Source organism: Salmo salar, chromosome 04 (assembly GCF_965601325.2).
Source record: "Salmo salar chromosome 04, fSalSal1, whole genome shotgun sequence".
Taxonomy (NCBI): domain Eukaryota; kingdom Metazoa; phylum Chordata; class Actinopteri; order Salmoniformes; family Salmonidae; genus Salmo; species Salmo salar.
In genome coordinates, this window is record NC_138294.1 from 57101486 (window position 1) to 57120995 (window position 19510).

General features: G+C 44.0%; 1 protein-coding gene across 6 annotated transcripts in view; it reads left to right on the forward strand.

The window, feature by feature from the left end:
- The window catches only part of LOC106603388 (transcription initiation factor TFIID subunit 1), a 55371-nt gene that overhangs the window by 17470 nt on the left and 18391 nt on the right, over positions 1-19510 (forward strand). For 4 of the 6 annotated variants that reach the window (XM_082974585.1, XM_014197006.3, XM_082974586.1 and 1 more), the window contains exons 9-24: positions 4779-4980; positions 5159-5299; positions 10794-10961; positions 11100-11230; positions 11335-11442; positions 12587-12760; positions 12901-13074; positions 13255-13359; positions 13720-13920; positions 14976-15117; positions 17362-17492; positions 17589-17669; positions 17779-17928; positions 18113-18238; positions 18823-18998; positions 19114-19334. In XM_082974585.1, coding sequence (XP_082830711.1) covers positions 4779-4980; positions 5159-5299; positions 10794-10961; positions 11100-11230; positions 11335-11442; positions 12587-12760; positions 12901-13074; positions 13255-13359; positions 13720-13920; positions 14976-15117; positions 17362-17492; positions 17589-17669; positions 17779-17928; positions 18113-18238; positions 18823-18998; positions 19114-19334 — 2431 coding nt within the window. The remainder of the gene's footprint in view (positions 1-4778; positions 4981-5158; positions 5300-10793; positions 10962-11099; positions 11231-11334; positions 11443-12586; positions 12761-12900; positions 13075-13254; positions 13360-13719; positions 13921-14975; positions 15118-17361; positions 17493-17588; positions 17670-17778; positions 17929-18112; positions 18239-18822; positions 18999-19113; positions 19335-19510) is intronic. The other 2 variants (XM_082974587.1, XM_014197009.3) reach the window with 1 other exon arrangement.

Sequence of the window (19510 nt, forward strand, 5' to 3'; positions counted from 1 at the left end):
TTGGCCCAAGCAAGTCTCTTCTTCTCATTGGTGTCCTTTAGTAGTGGTTTCTTTGCAGCAATTAGACCATGAAAGCCTAATTCAAGCAGTCTCCTCTGAACAGTTGATGTTGAGATGTGTCTGTTACTTTAACTCTGTGAAGCATTTATTTGGGCTGCAATTTCTGAGGGGCAGTTAACTTAAATGAACTTATCCTCTGCAGCAGAGGTAACTCTGAGTCTTCCTTTCCTGTGGCGGTCCTCATGAGATCCAGTTTCATCATAGCGCTTGATGGTTTTTGCGACTGCACTTGAAGAAACTTTCAAAGTTCTTGAAATATTCCGGATTGACTGACCTTCATGTCTTAAAGTAATGATGGACTGTCGTTTCTCTTTGCTTATTTGACCTGTTCTTGTCCTAATATGGACATGGTCTTTTACCAAATAGGGCTATCTTCTGTATACCACCCCTACCTCGTCACAAAACAACTGATTGACTGAAACGCATTAAGAAGGAAAGAAATTCCACAAATAAACTTTTAACAAGGCACACCTGTTAATTGAAATGCATTCCAGGTGACTACCGCATGAAGCTGGTTGAGAGAACGCCAAGAGTGTACAAAGCTGTCATCAAGGAAAAGGGTGGCTACTTTGAAGAATCTCAAAAAATAAAATATATTTTGATTTGTTTAAAACCTTTTTGCTGACTACATGATTCCATATTTTAAAGGTTTTATTTTTTATTTAACCTTTTATTTAACTAAGCAAGTGTTATTTCATAGTTTTGATGTCTTCATTATTATTCTACAATCTAAAAAATAGTAAAAACAAAGAAAAACCCTGGAATGAGTAGGTGTATCCAAAATTTTGACTGGTACTATATACAGTTTACATACACATTAGCCAAATACATTTAAACTCAGTTATTCACAATTCCTGACATTTAATCCTAGTAAAAATTCCCGTCTTAGGTCAGTTAGGATCACCACTTTATTTTAAGATTGTGAAATGTCAGAATAATAGTAGGGAGAATGATTTATTTCAGCTTTTATTTATTTCATCACATTCCCAATGGGTCAGAAGTTGACATGCACTCAATTAGTATTTGTTAGCATTGCCTTTAAATTGTTGAACTTGGGTCAAACGTTTCAGGTAGCCTTCCACAAGCGTCCCACAATAAGTTGGGTGAATTTTGGCCCATTCCACATGACAGAGCTGGTGTAACTGAGTCAGGTTTGTAGGCCTCCTTGCTCACACACGTATTTTCAGTTCTGCCCACACATTTTCTATAGGATTGAGGTAAAGGCTTTGTGATGGCCACTCCAATACCTTGACTTTGTTGTCCTTAAGCCACTTTGCCACAACTTTGGAAGAATGCTTGGGGTCATTGTCCATTTGGAAGACCCATTTGCGACCAAGCTTTAACTTCCTGGCTGATGTCTTGAGATGTTGCTTCAATATATCCACATAATTTTCATTCCTCACGATGCCATCTATTTTGTTAAGTGTACCAGTCCCTCCTGCAGCAAAGCACCCCCACAACATGATGCTGCCACCCCCGTGCTTCACGGTTGGGATGGTGTTCTTCAGCTTGCAAGCCTCCCCCTTTTTCCTCCAAACGTAACAATGGTCATTATGGCCAAACAGTTCTATTTTTGTTTCATCAGACCAGAGGACATTTCTCCAAAAAGTTCTATCTTTGTCCCCATGTGCAGTTGCAAACCGTAGTCTGGCTTTTTTATGGTGGTTTTGGAGCAGTGGCTTCTTCCTTGCTGAGCGGCCTTTCAGGTTATGTCGATATAGGACTCGTTTTACTGTGGATATAGATACTTTTGTACCCGTTTCCTCCAGCATCTTCACAAGGTCCTTTGCTGTTGTTCTGGGATTGATGTGCACTTTTCGCACAAAAGTACGTTCATCTCTAGGAGACAGAACGCATCTCCTTCCTGAGCGGTATGACGGCTGCGGGGTCCCATGGTGTTTATACTTGCGTACTATTGTTTGTACAGATGAACGTGGTACCTTCAGGCGTTTGGAAATTGCTCCCAAGGATGAACAAATTATTTTTCTGAGGTCTTGGCTGATTTCTTTTGATTGTCCCATGATGTCAAGCAAAGAGGCACTGAGTTTGAAGGTAGGCCTTGAAATACATCCACAGGTACACCTCCAATTGACTCAAATTATGTAAATTAGCCTATCAGAAGCTTCTAAAGCCATGACATCTTTTTTTGGAATTTTCCAAGCTGTTTAAAGGCACAGTCAACTTAGTGTATGTAAACTTCTGACCCACTGGAGTTGTGATACAGTGAATTATAAGTGAAATAATCTGTCTGTAAACAATTGTTGGAAAAATTACTTGTGCTATGCACAAAGTAGAAGTCCTTACCGACTTGCCAAAACTATATTTTGTTAACAAGAAATTTGTGGAGTGGTTGAAAACGAGTTTTAATGATGTCACGTCCTGACCAGTATAGGGGTCTATTTGTTATTGTAGCTTGGTCAGGACGTGGCAGAGGGTATTTGTTTTCATGGTTTTGTGTATATGTTTAGATAAGCCTAAGCCACCTCCACTGTAGGAGGTTTGGGGAGGGGGGGGTGTAGCACAGGAGCCGTCGTTGACGGCAGCCACCCTCCTTTCCCTCCCTTTAGTTAGGGGTTTATTTTCGGGGGTTTTGTTGAGGTGCATACGGGGTCTGCACCTTTGGGGGGGAGGGGTAATGTCACGTCCTGACCAGTATAGGGTTCTATTTGTTATTGTAGCTTGGTCAGGATGTGGCAGCAGGTATTTGTTTTCATGGTTTTGTGTATATGTTTAGATAAGAGGGATATTTTGTGTAGAGTGTTTTGGGGGATTATTGGTGTGTGTGTATTGTAGAGGGGTTATGTTGGGTATGTTCTTGTGTTTTGTATTTCTAGGGGCTGTTCTAGTTTTTGTAATTCTTTGTTGGCCTGGTGTGGCTCTCAATCAGGAACAGCTGTACATCGTTGTTCCTCATTGAGAGTCATATTTAGGGAGCTTGTTTTCACCTGTCGTATTGTGGGTAGTTGTTTTTGCACTGCTTTTAGTTAGCCTGCAAAACTGTTCCTGTCGTTCTTTGTTTTCGTGTTTTTCCCGTGTTTTCATATAAATAAATTATGATGAGCACGCAACCCGCTGCGCCTTGGTCTTTACATTACGACACCCGTGACAGAACTACCCACCAAACACGGACCAAGCAGCGGAGGAAGGAGCAACGAGTGGACTGTCTCGAGTCATGGACTTGGGAGCAGATTCTGGCCGGAGAGGGCCCATGGAGGAAGTCTGGTGAGGACCGGGAACGCTACCGGGGAACACGGCTGGCGAGGAAGCCAGAGAGGCACCCCCAATAAAAAATGTTGGGGGGCACACGGGTAGTTTGGCTGGGCCAAGGGTGAGCCCTAAGCCAGCTCCCCGTGCTTATTATGAGGAACGTATGGAGTGGAGGGCACTGAGGTATGCAGAAGTGCGCACATTCTTGCCCATACGCACGCACAGTCCAATGCGAGTGATCCCAGCCCCTCGCAAATGCCGTGCTAGAGTGGGCATCCAGCCTGGTAGGAGGATGCCTGCGTAGCGCATCTGGTCACCGGTGCGCCTCCTAGGTCCAGGCTACCCTACGCCCGCTCTACGCACGGCAACCATCAGGCCCCTGCACAGCCCAGTTCGCCCTGTACCAGCACTCCGCTCGTACAGGGCTACTAGTTCCATCCAGCCAGGACGGGTTGTGCAGGAGGTGCGGTCAAGACCGCCTGTGCGCCTCCAAGGTCCGGTATATCCACAGCCAGCATCACGCACCAGGCCTCCAGTGCGTCAGCCCAGTCCAACTCAGCCTGTTCCCGCTCCCCGCACTAGCCCTGAGGTGCGTGTCCTCAAACTGGCACATCCAGCACCACGCATCAGGCTTCCAGTGCGTCAGCCCAGTCCCGAGTGTCCGGCAACAGTACCTCGTCCAGAGTGTCCGGCAACAGTACCTCGTCCCGAGTGTCCGGCAACAGTACCTCGTCCCGAGTGTCCGGCAACAGTACCTCGTCCAGAGTGTCCGGCAACAGTACCTCGTCCAGAGTGTCCGGCAACAGTACCTCGTCCAGAGTGTCCGGCAACAGTACCTCGTCCAGAGGTAATGACAAATGACTCCAACCTAAGTGTATGTAAACTTCTGACTTCGGAGCTGTGAGGGGAACGGCACCGCCGTACCTTCAGGCTCTGATCAGGCCCTACACCCAAACAAGGGCACTGCGTTCATCCACCTCTGGCCTGCTCGCCTCCCTACCTCTGAGGAAGCACAGTTCCCGCTCAGCCCAGTCAAAACTGTTCGCTGCTGTGGCACCCCAATGGTGGAACAAGCTCCCTCACGACGCCAGGACAGCGGAGTCAATCACCACCTTCCGGAGACACCTGAAACCCCACCTCTTTAAGGAATACCTAGGATAGGATAAAGTAATCTTTCTAACCCCCCCCCCCCTTAAAATATTTAGATGCACTATTGTAAAGTGGTTGTTCCACTGGATATCATAAGGTGAATGCACCAATTTGTAAGTCGCTCTGGATAAGAGTGTCTGCTAAATGACTTAAATGTAAATGTAAATGACTTCAACTGTATATTTAAAAAAAAAATATATATGGGGGATTAGAAATGATGCAGACAATTACATTGATGGAATTTACAATATTAAAACTGATCTACCCCCTAAAATGTTTTATAAATAATAATTTAGAAGAGAACAGACAACATGATTTAAAGACTTATTATTTGTGTGTATTTCTGTCTTTTTTTTGTCTAGGATGGCAGTGGTGACGAGAAGGACAAACAGGCCCTGGAGAATGAGCTCTTCCTGATGGTCACCCAGCTTCAGTGGGAGGACGACATCATTTGGAACGGAGAGGACGTGAAACACAAGGGCACTAAGACCCAGCGAGCCAGTCTGGCAGGGTGGCTGCCTTCCAGCATGACCCGCAACGCCAATGCCTACAACGCACAGCAGGGTGAGAGACCCACTCACTCCAGTACCAATTAACAGACTGACCTGCATAATGGAGATTCCTACCTCATTGATATCCTATCACCAAAGCAAAAAACCCAATTGTCTTGGGGACTTAGGACAAAAGTGGCAAATATAAACTGTTATAACTGTTGTGTATTTGTCTGCTTTGGGTTATCTAGGTATTCATGATGTCTATCTACACTCTACAGGTCTGAGTAGGAGTAACTCTCAGCTGGTGCCCCCCACTCCTCCACCCATGCCCAAAGCCCCTTCCATCGGCTCTGGCTCCAAGAGGGACAAACACCACCACGACCATCATGGTACTATGAGGCTATTTTACCTGGAATCTGTTGTAGAGTGTAATTTACTTTTAGAATGATGAATAATGTGATATTACAACATATTCCTACATATCTCCGTTAATTGATGTGTTAAAAAGTACCACTAAAGCAGGGGGCTCCAGTAGGTCAACCGCGAGCTACTAGCAGCCCACCTATGAGTAGCTCGCCAAACAATTCTGAAAGTACATGCAATTTTCACGTTTCACCGCAAACTGTCATAAACAAACCTCACAAGTATCAGACACCTCAAGCTCCCAGCTACTATCTAATCAATGCAACATTGATATTATCCCAAGGCCAGAACTCGTGGTTAGCCTTTATTGGCTAAAAAAGCCAAACCTAAAACAATATCTGCCAATTAATTTCCAACAATATTGTCCCTGTCTGTCTGTGTGGGCGCACGTTTTTCTATCACTCCCGTGTGTAGCCAGTTGATGTGATAACCATCTTGTGGGTTTGCAGAAATACTTTCCCCAAAACCTTCTCACTTAAATATTAACTACAAAGTAGGCTTACCTGGAAGAAGTATATCATGAGTAAGTATATACAGTGTATTCAGACCCCTTGACTTTTTCCACATTTTGTTACGTTACAGCCTTATTCTAAAATTGACTGAATTCATTTTTTCCCTCATCAATCTACATACAGTCCCCCATAATGACAAAGTGAAAACAGATTTTTAGAAATGTATGCAAATGTTAAAAAAAAGAAATACCTTATTTACATACGTTTTCAGACCCTGCTATGAGACTCGAAATTGAGCGCAGATGCATCCTGTTTCCATTGATTATCCTTAAGATGTTTCTACAACTTTGTTGGAGTCACCTGTGGTCAATGAAATTGATTGGACATGATTTGGAAAGGCACACAACTGTTTAGATAAGGTCCCACATTTGACAGCGCATGTCAGAGCAAAAACTAAGCCATGAGGTTGAAGTAATTGTCCGTAGAGCTCCGAGACAGAATTGTGTCGAGGCACAGATCTAGGGAGGGGTACCAAAATATGGCCTCCATCATTCTTAAATGGAAGAAGTTTGGAACAACCAAGACTCTTCCTAGAGCTGGCCGTCTGGCCAAACTGAGCAATCGGGGGAGAAGGGCCTTGGTCAGGGAGGTGACCAAGAACCTCATGGTCACTCTGACAGAGTTCCTCTGTGGAGATGGGAGAACCTTCCAGAAGGACAACCATCTCTGCAGCACTCCACCAATCAGGCCTTTATGGTAGAGTGGCCAGACGGAAGCCACTCCTTAGTAAAAGGCACATGACAGCCCACTTGGAGTTTGCCAAAAAGGAACCTAATGACTCTCAGACCATGAGAAACAAGATTCTCTGATCTGATGAAACCAAGTTGGAAATCTTTGGCCTGAATGCCAAGTGTCACTTCTGGAGGAGACCTGGCATCAGCCCTACTGTGAAGCATGGTGGTGGCAGCATTATGATGTGTGGATATTTTTCAGCGGCAGGGACTGGGAGACTAGTCAGGATTGAGGGAAAGATGAATGGAGTGAAGTATGAAGAGATCCTTGATGAAAACCTGCTCCAGAGTGCTCAGGACCTCAGCCTGGGACAAAGGTTCACCTTCCAACAGTACAACGACCCTAAGCACACAGCCAAGACAACACAGGAGTGTCTTCAGGACAAGCCTCTGAATGTCCTTCCGTGGCTCAGCCGGAGCCCGGACTTCAACCCGATCGAACATCTCTGGAGAGACCTGAAAATAGCTGTCCAGCGACGCTCCCCATCCAACCTGACAGATCTTGAGAGGATCTGCAGAGAAGAATGGGAGAAACCCCCCAAATACAGGTGTGCCAAGCTTGTAGCGTCATACCCAAGACGACTCAAGGCTGTAATCGCTGCCAAAGGTGCTTCAACAAAGTACAGAGTAAACATACTGAATACTGAAGTCGGAAGTTTACATACACCTTTGCCAAATGCGTTTAAACTCAGTTTTTCACAATTCCTGACATTTAATCCTAGTAAAAATTCCCTGTCTTAGGTCAGTTAGGATCATCACCTTATTTTAAGAATGTGAAATGTCAGAGTAATGGTAGAGAGAATGATTTATTTCAGCTTTTATTTATTTCATCACATTCCCAGTGGGTCAGGAGTTTACATACACTCAATTAGTATTTGTTAGCATTGCCTTTAAATTGTTTAACTTGGGTCAAACGTTTCGAGTATCCTTCCACAAGCTTCCCACAATAAGTTGGGTGAATTTTGTCCCGTTCCTCCTGACAGAGCTGATGTAACTGAGTCAGGTTTGTAGGCCTCCTTGCTTGCACATGCTTTTTCAGTTCTGCCCACACATTTTCTATTGGATTGAGGTCAGGGTTTTGTGATGGCCACTCTAATACCTTGACTTTGTTGTCCTTAAGCCATTTTGCCACAACTTTGGAAGAATGCTTGGGGTCATTGTCCATTTGGAAGATCCATTTGCGACCAAGCTTTAACTTCCTGACTGATGTCTTGAGATGTTGCTTCAATATATCCACATCAATTTGCTCCTTCATGATGCCAACTATTTTGTGTGGTGAACCAGTCCCTCCTGCAGCAAAGCACCCCCACAACATGATGCTGCCACCCCAGTGCTTCACGGTTGGGATGGTGTTCTTCGGCTTGCAAGCCTCCCCCTTTTTCCTCCAAACATAACGAAGGTCATTATGGCCAAACAGTTCTATTTTTGTTTCATCAGACCAGAGGACATTTCTCCAAAAAGTACGATCTTTGTCCCCATGTGCAGTTGCAAACCGTAGTCTGGCTTTTTTATGGTGGTTTTGGAGCAGTGGCTTCTTCCTTGCTGAGCGGCCTTTCAGGTTATGTCGATATAGGGCTCGTTTTACTGTGGATATAGATACTTTTGTACCTGTTTCCTCCAGCATCTTCACAAGGTCCTTTGCAGCTGTTCTGTGATTGATATGCACTTTTCGCACTTTTCGTACATTAATCTCTAGGAGACAGAACGCGTCTCCTTCCTGAGCGGTATGACAGTTGGATGGTTCCACTGTGTTTATACTTGCGTACTATTGTTTGTACAGTTGAACATGGTACCTACAGGCGTTTGGAATTTGGTCCCAAGGATGAGCCAGACTTGTGGAGTTCTACAATTTTTTCTTCTGAGGTCTTGGATGATTTCTTTTGATTTTCTCATGATGTCAAGGAACGAGGCCCTGAGTTTGAAGGTAGGCCTTGAAATACATCCACAGGTACACCTCCAATTGACTCAAATCATGTCAATTAGCCTATCAAAAGCTTCTAAAGACATGACGACATTTTCTGGAATTTTCCAAGCTGTTTAAAGGCACAGTCAACTTAGTGTATGTAAACTTCTGACCCACTGGAATTGCGATACAGTGAATTATAAGTGAAAATTGTCTGTAAACAATTGTTTGAAAAATGACTTGTGTCATGCACAAAGAAGATGTCCTTACCGACTTGCCAGAACTATAGTTTGTTAACAAGAAATGTGTGGAGTGGTTGAAAAACAAGTTTTAACGACGCCAACATGTGTATGTAAACTTCCGACTTCAACTTTATGTCATATTTCAGTTGTTTTTTTTTGTTGCAATTTGCGTACATTTCTAAAAATCTGTTTTTGCTTTGTCGTTATGGGGTATTGTGTGTAGATTAATGAAGGACATTTTTTTTTAATCCATTTTAGAATAAGGCTATAACAAAATGTGGAAAAATTCAAGTTGTCTGAATACTTTCCGAATGCACTGTAATTTGTATGTATTGAACAAACATATAAATGCTCTAAGATCCCAGAAATGTTACATATGCACAAAAAGCTTATTTCTCTTGGATTTTGGGATCAAATTTGTTTACGTCCCTGTGAGTGTTGTATAATTTGCCAAGATAATCCACCTATCTGACAGGAGTGGCATATCAAGAAGCTGATTTAACAGCATGATCATTACACAGGTGCACCTTGTGCTAGGGACAATAAAAGGCCACTCTAAAATGTGCAGTTTTGTCACACAACACAATGCCACAGATGTCTCCATTTTTGAGGGAGCGTGCAATTGTCAGCTGACTGCATGTATGTCCACCAGAGCTGTTGCCAGAGAATTGAATGTTAATTTCTCTACCATAAGCTGCCTCCAGTGTCGTTTTAGAGAATTTGGCAGTATGTCCAACCGGCCTCACAACCGCAGACCACGTGTATGGCATCATTTGGGCATGCGGTTTGCTGATGTCAACGTTGTGAACAGAGTACCCCATGGTGCCGGTGAAGATATGGTATGGGCAGGCATAAGCTATGGACAATGAAGACAATTGCATTTTATTGATGGCAATTTGAACACACAGAGATACTGTCACGAGATCCTGATGCCCATTGTCGTGCCATTCACCCACCGCCATCACCTCATGTTGCAGCATGATAATGCACGGCTCCATGTCGCAAGGATCTGTACACAATTCCTGGAAGCTGAGAATGTCCCAGTTCTTCCATGGCCTGCATACTCACCAGACATGTCACCATTGAGCATGTTTGGGATGCTCTGGACTGATGTGTACAACAGCGTGTTCCAGTTCCAGCCAATATCCAGAAACTTCGCACAGTCATTGAAGAGGAGTGGGACAACAGGCCACAGTCAACAGCCTGATCAACTCTATGCAAAGGAGATGTGTCGCACTGCATGAGGCTAATGGTGGTCACACCAGATACTGACTGTTTTTCTAATCCACGCCTCTACCTTTTAAGGTATTGTATCTGTGTCCAACAGATGCATATCTGTATTCCCAGTTATGTGAAATCTGTAGATTAGGGCCTGATGAATTTATTTCAATTGACTGATTTCCTTATTTGAACTGTAACTCAGTAAAATCTTTGAAATTGTTGCATGTTGCGTTTAAAATTTTTATTCAGTATATTATTTCTTAGTTGCGAACTTTGCCATAAAATGAGCACCAGAAATAGGCTCCAGAACCATCGCTAGACCGTCACATTACATGGCACATTCCTCACTCGCTAGATGTGGACGTAAAGGGCATGATTACACACACAATTTTTATTTTCTTCAAGACCAAAGAAAAATGGTTTTTTTATGTGATTTAAACATTGATATGGACTCAGAACATCCAATTCAATTGTTTCTCTATGAACAATTCTAATTTTGAGAATGAAAAACAACACAATTCTAAAACCAGGAAAAATCAAACTGAGAACATAATTTGAGAAAATATAAAACAGAATTTGGTGGGGGGAATCGGTGAATTTATAGGAGCCTCCTTAGTTGTTTATTAACCATTATTTGACCAGGTATATTAACAGAAAACATAGTGCACTACTTTCTCTTGTACGCAAAGGACCAGGAGAAGAGTTGCAGGGCAGAGGAGCTAGAAAACAATGAGTAGCTTGTGACATGTACATTTTTTGGAAGTAGCTCTCATGCTAGAAAAGGTTGGAGACCCCCACTCTAAAGAGAGAGTAAATCTATCACTACTGTTTTCCTATTGGTCTTTCCATAGCCACTCATGAAGACGATGCCCCCTGGTTCTCCATCTTCCCCATTGACAACGAGGAGCTGGTGTACGGGCGCTGGGAGGACAACATCATCTGGGACGACCAGGCCATGGACCGCATGCTTTCACCCCCTGTCCTCACCCTGGACCCCAACGATGAGAACATCATTTTAGGTACTGCCCCTTTCTTAGTGAACTGTGTGTACACTGTTTTTCAGTCAGTTTAAACAAGATCTGAAATATCTTGATGGTCTCTGTAACCTATTGAATGCTTTGATCTATCCACTAATCTCTAAATTTGGCCTCTTGCAGAAATCCCAGATGAGAAGGAGTCTGAGTGTATGTCCCACTCTCCGTCCAAGGAGAACAAGAAGGAGTCATCACTAAAGAAGAGTCGCATCTTGTTGGGGAAGACTGGGGTCATAAAGGATGAGCCTCAACAGGTACTACAGGACTGGAACATAACATAGATCTGCCATTCAACAGGGACTACAGTCCCTGAACTAACCTGTTCTAACTCCTTTTCTGTTTTGTCTGCTGCCTACAGAACATGTCCCAGCCTGAGGTGAAGGACCCATGGAACCTGTCCAATGATGAGTTCTATTATCCTAAGCAGCAAGGCCTGAGGGGCACCTTCGGTGGCAACATCATTCAGGTGGGCACTAGATTCTCTCCTGTGAGCTCTGTTCCTATACAGGTTGATTAGCAGTTAAAGAGGATCATCTTAAAGATGGACTATGCCGAAATCACTCTGCAATTTCCTGGTTGCTAAAATTCAAATAGTTCACCTAAATTCAGTTTGTGACAAAACAAGCAGTCATTGTGTAGAGAATAATCTAAACCGCTCTGAAATATATTTTCCATAAAATGATCGTTCTTTTCAGCTGTTTGAAGCTGGTGTACGAAACCCAAAGTAAAAGACGCAAAAACTAAACTTGGTAACGGGAAGCATAGAAATAGCGCACATAGAACATATCTAACACTTTTTAGACTTGCTTTTAAAGAGAATTAAATATCTATAACTCACATTTATATGTAAATTTTGTCGAGTCGCACAACAAGTTACATATTGTAGCTTTAAGGTCGATGTCCACACCCCCGCGGAAATCTAATTAGCATAATAATAATAAATCCCCATAAAAATCTGTCAGTTTAATATAGAGATCTGTTTTTTTTTTTGCATTGGATGCATCTCAATCCACCACATCACCAGTGTCACACTTCCGCATCTGAAAGGTGACAGAGCTAGAGAGGTGTTTGTCAGACCATGAGACATCCCGAAAATCAGAACGGTTTGGCCTACACGACTCAAAAAAAAGAGATACAGTATCTCTCAGATGTAGAACAGACATTTCAGAACAAACGTCCTTTAGATTTTTTGGCTGGACTATCTGTTGTTTCATGTAGTGAATCTGTTATTCAATGCATTTGTATGGGCTAATAGCAGTAAGGATGAATTTTGTTTTTCATTAAAGAAATTTGTTCTATTTAAAAAAATGTTTAGACTTCAAGAGGTCTTAAAATTCCAAATCAAATAGCAAAATGATCCTTGGTATGACCTTCTTTAAACAATTCCATATAGCTTAGTAGAACCCCACCCCCGGTTTAGACAGTTCTTAAACTGGTTATTGCCAAAAATAAAGGATTAAATACATGTATTAAAAATAGCTAAGTAGAACCACCCCCGTCTTAGACAGGGCATAGACTCTTATGGGTTAACTATAGTGTAGGATAATCTTAACAACACTGTAGTTAGCATATGCTATATGAAACATTTCCTTGTCTATCTTTCTCTCCAGCACTCCATCCCTGCAGTGGAGCTGAGGCAGCCGTTCTTCCCTACTCACATGGGACCCATGAAGCTGCGCGGGTTCCACCGGCCCTCTCTGAAGAAGTACTCATTCGGGACGTTGTCCCAGCCAGGTCCCCACGCAGCCCAGCCCCTACTCAAACAGATCAAGAAGAAGGCCAAGGTGAGGCCCCAGCACACCTCATTCACCTCCATCTTTCTCTCCGTCTTGACACAGGTCGTCAAGAATGCTTCTGCCTCTCTGTCTGTGTTGATAACCTTGTTTGTGTGATTTGTGTTAAATGTCCCTTTTTGTGCCTGTAGATGCGAGAGCAAGAGCGCCAGGCTTCCGGTGGAGGTGACATGTTCTTCATGCGTACAGCTCAGGACCTGACAGGGAAAGACGGAGACCTGATTCTGGCAGAGTACAGCGAGGAATATCCTCCACTCATCATGCAAGTCGGCATGGCAACCAAGATCAAGAACTACTACAAGAGAGTGAGTCACTGCAGTAGTCTTTCAATTACCATTTCCCTTGTTTCAACATTGTTTAGCATTTACTAAAAGCTGAACCACCTCAGTCGTTCTTTTCCTTCCTCTGTTGATATGAGTTGTTTTTATGTGAAGAAAATGCATTTTAAGGTCTAATTAACGTGAAACATGGCTGTTTTCCCTCAGAAACCAGGGAAGGACCCTGGAGCTCCAGACTGTAAGTACGGAGAGACCGTGTACTGCCACACCTCACCGTTCCTGGGATCCCTGCACCCCGGACAGCTGCTGCCGGTCAGTACCACAGTCATTACAGTCAGTCACATGACAATTCATTCAGCTGCTGCCGGTCAGTCCCACAGTCATTACAGTCAGTCACATGACTATTCATTCAGCTGCTGCCGGTCAGTACCACAGTCATTACAGTCAGTCACATGACTATTCATTCAGCTGCTGCCGGTCAGTACCACAGTCATTACAGTCAGTCACATGACTATTCATTCAGCTGCTGCCGGTCAGTACCACAGTCATTACAGTCAGTCACATGACAATTCATTGATGTTTGAAAAAGTCATTCACTGTGAATGTGAATAGCCTGATACCTAGAAAGAGAACATTTAGAGACCTAATTGCAAATCTGTGTCTTTCTTTTAGGCTTTTGAGAACAACCTTTTCCGTGCCCCCATCTACCTCCACAAGATGCCAGAGACAGATTTCCTGGTGCTGCGTACACGGCAGGGCTACTTCATTAGAGAGCTGGTAGACATCTTTGTGGTCGGCCAGCAGTGTCCCCTCTATGAGGTCCCTGGACCCAACTCCAAACGAGCCAACACCCATATCAGAGACTTCTTGCAGGTATACCTTACGATACACACACACACACACACACACACACACACACACACACACACACACATTATGACATCTGCAAATCCACACACACACACACACCCACCCACCACACACACATTGTCAAATGAGTTGTTCCACAAAATAAGTCCCTTTTAGGTAAACAAACAAACAATAGGTTTATTTCACAAAATTGTCAAATTATGTCATGACGAGTACATGTTCAACTTCATGAAAAACATGTTTTCCCATCTCCAGAGGTTAAGTAAAAACAATACATAGTATGTGTCTATTAAGTGCCAAATAAACAGGGTTGACCGTGCCAGGGTTGACCGTGCCAGGGTTGACCGTGCCAGGGTTGACGATTTCATCTTAAATCAGCAATAAATCTCACTGTAACAGCTTGTTGTGTGCAGCAGGGAGGGACAAAAAAATGCAAAATTTCTATCTAATGGTAACAGGGTTGATGTGTTATGCCGACCCACTCAGTTTTCCACCACGGAACACCAGAACATGGAGTAGAACCATCTTACCTGGTTTGAACTATGATATGACTGTTAAATGTTTTATTTTGAACAAAATATTAAAAAAGTAATAGTTTCACCATATTAAATGAGAGTTGAGTTCACGTAACAGTGTTGACCTTAGAATGGCCAGATTATTGTTTTAACCTTAAAATGTATCACTAATAACATTAAATAAATAATAATCATCAGAAATGACTTTGTCAAAGCAAAACATAACATAACTAGGACTTTACAATGATGGTGACATGTTTTAGAAATGTTGGGGTTAAGTAGGTAAAAATGTTCCTAGTCACAAAGGGTGCACAGAGGGACTTCAAAATGCTGAATTTAGAATTTTCCACGCTGTTTATATTAAAGGGCACTTCATTTAATATAACAGGCTTTTAAAATCAAATATTGATGCACAATTTCTACTTCAAATATCAAAGGGATGCAAAAGGGACTCATTTCATGGAATGACCCACATACAAGAGAAAGCACACTTACAGAATGCATGCTTGCCTCATGTCTTCTCTTCTCCGCTCTTCTGTGCAGGTGTTTATCTATCGGTTGTTCTGGAAGAGTAAAGATCGTCCTAGGAGAATCCGCATGGAGGACATAAAGAAAGCTTTCCCCTCACATTCAGAAAGCAGCATCCGCAAACGCCTAAAACTCTGTGCTGACTTTAAGCGTACAGGTAGAAACGGCTAACCCTGCCATAACCCAATACAACCGTATAACCTCATGTTTGTCAATAGTACGGTATGACACACTGCCCTTCATTGTTTGCCCTCACAAAGATGAATAAGTAATGCAGAAATGTGAATATGCCTCGTGAACGTTGTCATTCACAACTGTCCAACAATCCTGATTTCCTCTTAACGTTTCTACTCCCGTGTGATCTCAGGGAAGTGTTGAGGTGTAAGAGAGAGTGTTTAGCTGTGTGATCTCAGGGAAGTGTTGAGGTGTAAGAGAGAGTGTTTAGCTGTGTGATCTCAGGGAAGTGTTGAGGTGTAAGAGAGAGTGTTTAGCTGTGTGATCTCAGGGAAGTGTTGAGGTGTAAGAGAGAGTGTTTAGCTGTGTGATCTCAGAGAAGTGTTGAGGTGTAAGAGAGAGTGTTTAGCTGTGTGATCTCAGGGAAGTGTTGAGGTGTAAGAGAGAGTGTTTAGCTGTGTGATCTCAGGGAAGTGTTGAGGTGTAAGAGAGAGTGTTTAGCTGTGTGATCTCAGGGAAGTGTTGAGGTGTAAGAGAGAGTGTTTAGCTGTGTGATCTCAGGGAAGTGTTGAGGTGTAAGAGAGAGTGTTTAGCTGTGTGATCTCAGGGAAGTGTTGAGGTGTAAGAGAGAGTGTTTAGCTGTGTGATCTCAGGGAAGTGTTGAGGTGTAAGAGAGAGTGTTTAGCTGTGTGATCTCAGGGAAGTGTTGAGGTGTAAGAGAGAGTGTTTAGCTGTGTGATCTCAGGGAAGTGTTGAGGTGTAAGAGAGAGTGTTTAGCTGTGTGATCTCAGGGAAGTGTTGAGGTGTAAGAGAGAGTGTTTAGCTGTGTGATCTCAGGGAAGTGTTGAGGTGTAAGAGAGAGTGTTTAGCTGTGTGATCTCAGGGAAGTGTTGAGGTGTAAGAGAGAGTGTTTAGCTGTGTGATCTCAGGGAAGTGTTGAGGTGTAAGAGAGAGTGTTTAGCTGTGTGATCTCAGGGAAGTGTTGAGGTGTAAGAGAGAGTGTTTAGCTGTGTGATCTCAGGGAAGTGTTGAGGTGTAAGAGAGAGTGTTTAGCTGTGTGATCTCAGGGAAGTGTTGAGGTGTAAGAGAGAGTGTTTAGCTGTGTGATATCAGGGAAGTGTTGAGGTGTAAGAGAGAGTGTTTAGCTGTGTGATCTCAGGGAAGTGTTGAGGTGTAAGAGAGAGTGTTTAGCTGTGTGATCTCAGGGAAGTGTTGAGGTGTAAGAGAGAGTGTTTAGCTGTGTGATCTCAGGGAAGTGTTGAGGTGTAAGAGAGAGTGTTTAGCTGTGTGATCTCAGGGAAGTGTTGAGGTGTAAGAGAGAGTGTTTAGCTGTGTGATCTCAGGGAAGTGTTGAGGTGTAAGAGAGAGTGTTTAGCTGTGTGATCTCAGGGAAGTGTTGAGGTGTAAGAGAGAGTGTTTAGCTGTGTGATCTCAGGGAAGTGTTGAGGTGTAAGAGAGAGTGTTTAGCTGTGTGATCTCAGGGAAGTGTTGAGGTGTAAGAGAGAGTGTTTAGCTGTGTGATCTCAGGGAAGTGTTGAGGTGTAAGAGAGAGTGTTTAGCTGTGTGATCTCAGGGAAGTGTTGAGGTGTAAGAGAGAGTGTTTAGCTGTGTGATCTCAGGGAAGTGTTGAGGTGTAAGAGAGAGTGTTTAGCTGTGTGATCTCAGGGAAGTGTTGAGGTGTAAGAGAGAGTGTTTAGCTGTGTGATCTCAGGGAAGTGTTGAGGTGTAAGAGAGAGTGTTTAGCTGTGTGATCTCAGGGAAGTGTTGAGGTGTAAGAGAGAGTGTTTAGCTGTGTGATCTCAGGGAAGTGTTGAGGTGTAAGAGAGAGTGTTTAGCTGTGTGATCTCAGAGATGGTGTGCCTTACTTTGACAGACAGGCGCCAGGAAAGAGAGAGATCAGCATATTATGGATATGGAATTTACTGTGGAGGTAAGGTGTGGTCTAAGGAAAGCATCGATAAGGACCCAGAGGTTTGCAGGGTCCTTCGTTAATATCTGCTGTTCTGCTCCTGCAACACCTCTGCTTTAAGCCTACAAGACACTTCAGTTGAATGAAATGATGGTAAATTTGATGCGGCAGGGAAGCTTTCTAATCAAATGTATGGCCATGCAAAATGCATCCATGAATCTTACAAAGCTGTAAGTTGGGCAGTAACTGTGGACTAAAGAGAACGTGGGTAATACTTGTTATATGATTGAAGCTCATTTGCCCTGCCTCTGTCCCCAGGGATGGACTCTAACTGGTGGGTGCTGAAGCCTGACTTCAGGCTGCCTACTGAGGAGGAGATCAGGGCCATGGTGTCTCCAGAGCAGTGCTGTGCCTACTACAGCATGCTGGTGGCAGAGCAGAGACTGAAGGTAAGACTGACAGGCTATTGTGTGGGTACCGGCTGTGATACCGATTCTCTTTACGGCACTGTGTGAACTATACCAGAACTTTTCTCTCTCCTCCAGGATGCTGGATATGGTGAAAAGTCCTTCTTTGCCCCAGAGGAAGAGAACGAGGAAGACTTCCAGATGAAGATTGATGATGAGGTACAGCTCTATTTTTTTCCTTTTCAGGAAACATTGATTTTGATGCTCCATTGATGTTGAAAAAAAGGATGATCCATGATTTCACCAATATTTCTTTGGTGCACCTTAGGTCCGCACAGCCCCTTGGAACACGACGCGAGCCTTCATCGCTGCCATGAAGGGGAAGTGTCTGCTGGAGGTCATGGGGGTGGCCGACCCCACAGGCTGTGGAGAGGGATTCTCTTACGTCAAAGTGCCCAACAAGCCCACTCAACAAAAGGTACTTCCTCTCTCTCTTACCCCCAGTGCTCTGAAACACTTCTGCCAGATCAGGGGGCCCTAATTCCATTCATGCGTTCACAGCCTCCAGAAAAACAAGACCTATTTTCCTGTTCTAACCATTCAACGGTTGTTTGGTGATTATTACTAAAGCTTACGGTTATTTTGTTATTTGTCGTGTTCAGGCCCAAGACGACCGGGAACCACAACCCGCTAAGAAGACTGTGACAGGGACAGACGCTGATCTGAGAAGACTGTCACTCAAAAACGCCAAGCAGCTGCTGCGCAAGTTCGGTGTTCCAGAGGAGGAGGTAACAACACAGTAACAACATTATAATAATCATAATTTGGGAGGTGCTTATATTTGTCCTGTAATGAAAATGTGTTTTTTTTTGCATATCACAACTCCCCCTGAGACAGCCACAGGGAGTGGGCTCACGGCCAGGGTCACCATTGTACAGCGACCCTGGAGCATTTAGAGTGAAGTGCCTTGCTCAAGGGCACAGCAACAGATTATTTTACCTTGTCGGCTCCGGTATTCGAACCAGCAACCTTTCAGTTACTGGCCCAACACTCTAACTTCGAGGTTACATGCCACCATATAACTTAAATGTCTTCATTCCCTCATTTCATCCTCCAACCATTTTCATTGGTCTTCCCTGTGGCTCACTTGGTAGAGCATGGTGTTTGCAACGCCAGCATGGTGTGTGCAACGCCAGGGTTGTCGGTTCGATTCCCACGGGGGGCCAGTACAAAAAAAAAAAAAAAAAAATGAAATGTATGCACTCACTACTGTAAGTCGCTCTGGATAAGAGCGTCTGCTAAATGACTCAAATGTAAATGTAAACCTACGTATGATCAATCTTTCAAACCAGTGTTTCTGTGTGTGTTTCAGATAAAGAAGCTGTCTCGTTGGGAGGTGATTGACGTGGTGAGGACCATGTCCACAGAGCAGGCCCGCTCTGGCGAGGGGCCAATGAGCAAGTTTGCCCGTGGGTCCCGCTTCTCTGTAGCCGAACACCAGGAACGCTACAAGGAGGAGTGCCAGAGGATCTTTGACCTGCAGAACAAGTGAGGCCCTCCCATCCTCCCCTTTTCCAAATAACCATAATTCACCACCCGTTTCTTATAGGGACGCTGTAGTTGTACACTATCTGATGTTCCAGCCTGTCTGCCTTCCCTCCAGAGTATTGGATTCCACAGAGGTCCTGTCCACAGACACAGACAGCAGCTCAGCGGAGGACAGTGACTTTGAGGAGATGGGGAAGAACATTGAGAACATGCTGCAGAACAAGAAGACCAGCTCCCAGCTGTCCAGAGAGAAGGAGGAGCAGGAGAGGAAGGAGCTGCAGAGGATGTTGATGGGAGAGGAGAGCGACCGCGACCACAAGGGACGCAAGGGCTTCTGTAAGTGTTGTGTTTGCGTTTCAGGCTTTTTTTGTGTGTGTTTACAGGAGTGTGTTTTTACAGGAGTGTGTGTTTACAGGAGTGTGTGTTTACAGGAGTGTGTATGTGTCAGGGTTTACGCTAGGAAAATGTGGCGCCGGACAACGTGACCAGGAAGATTCATATTTACCGGACCC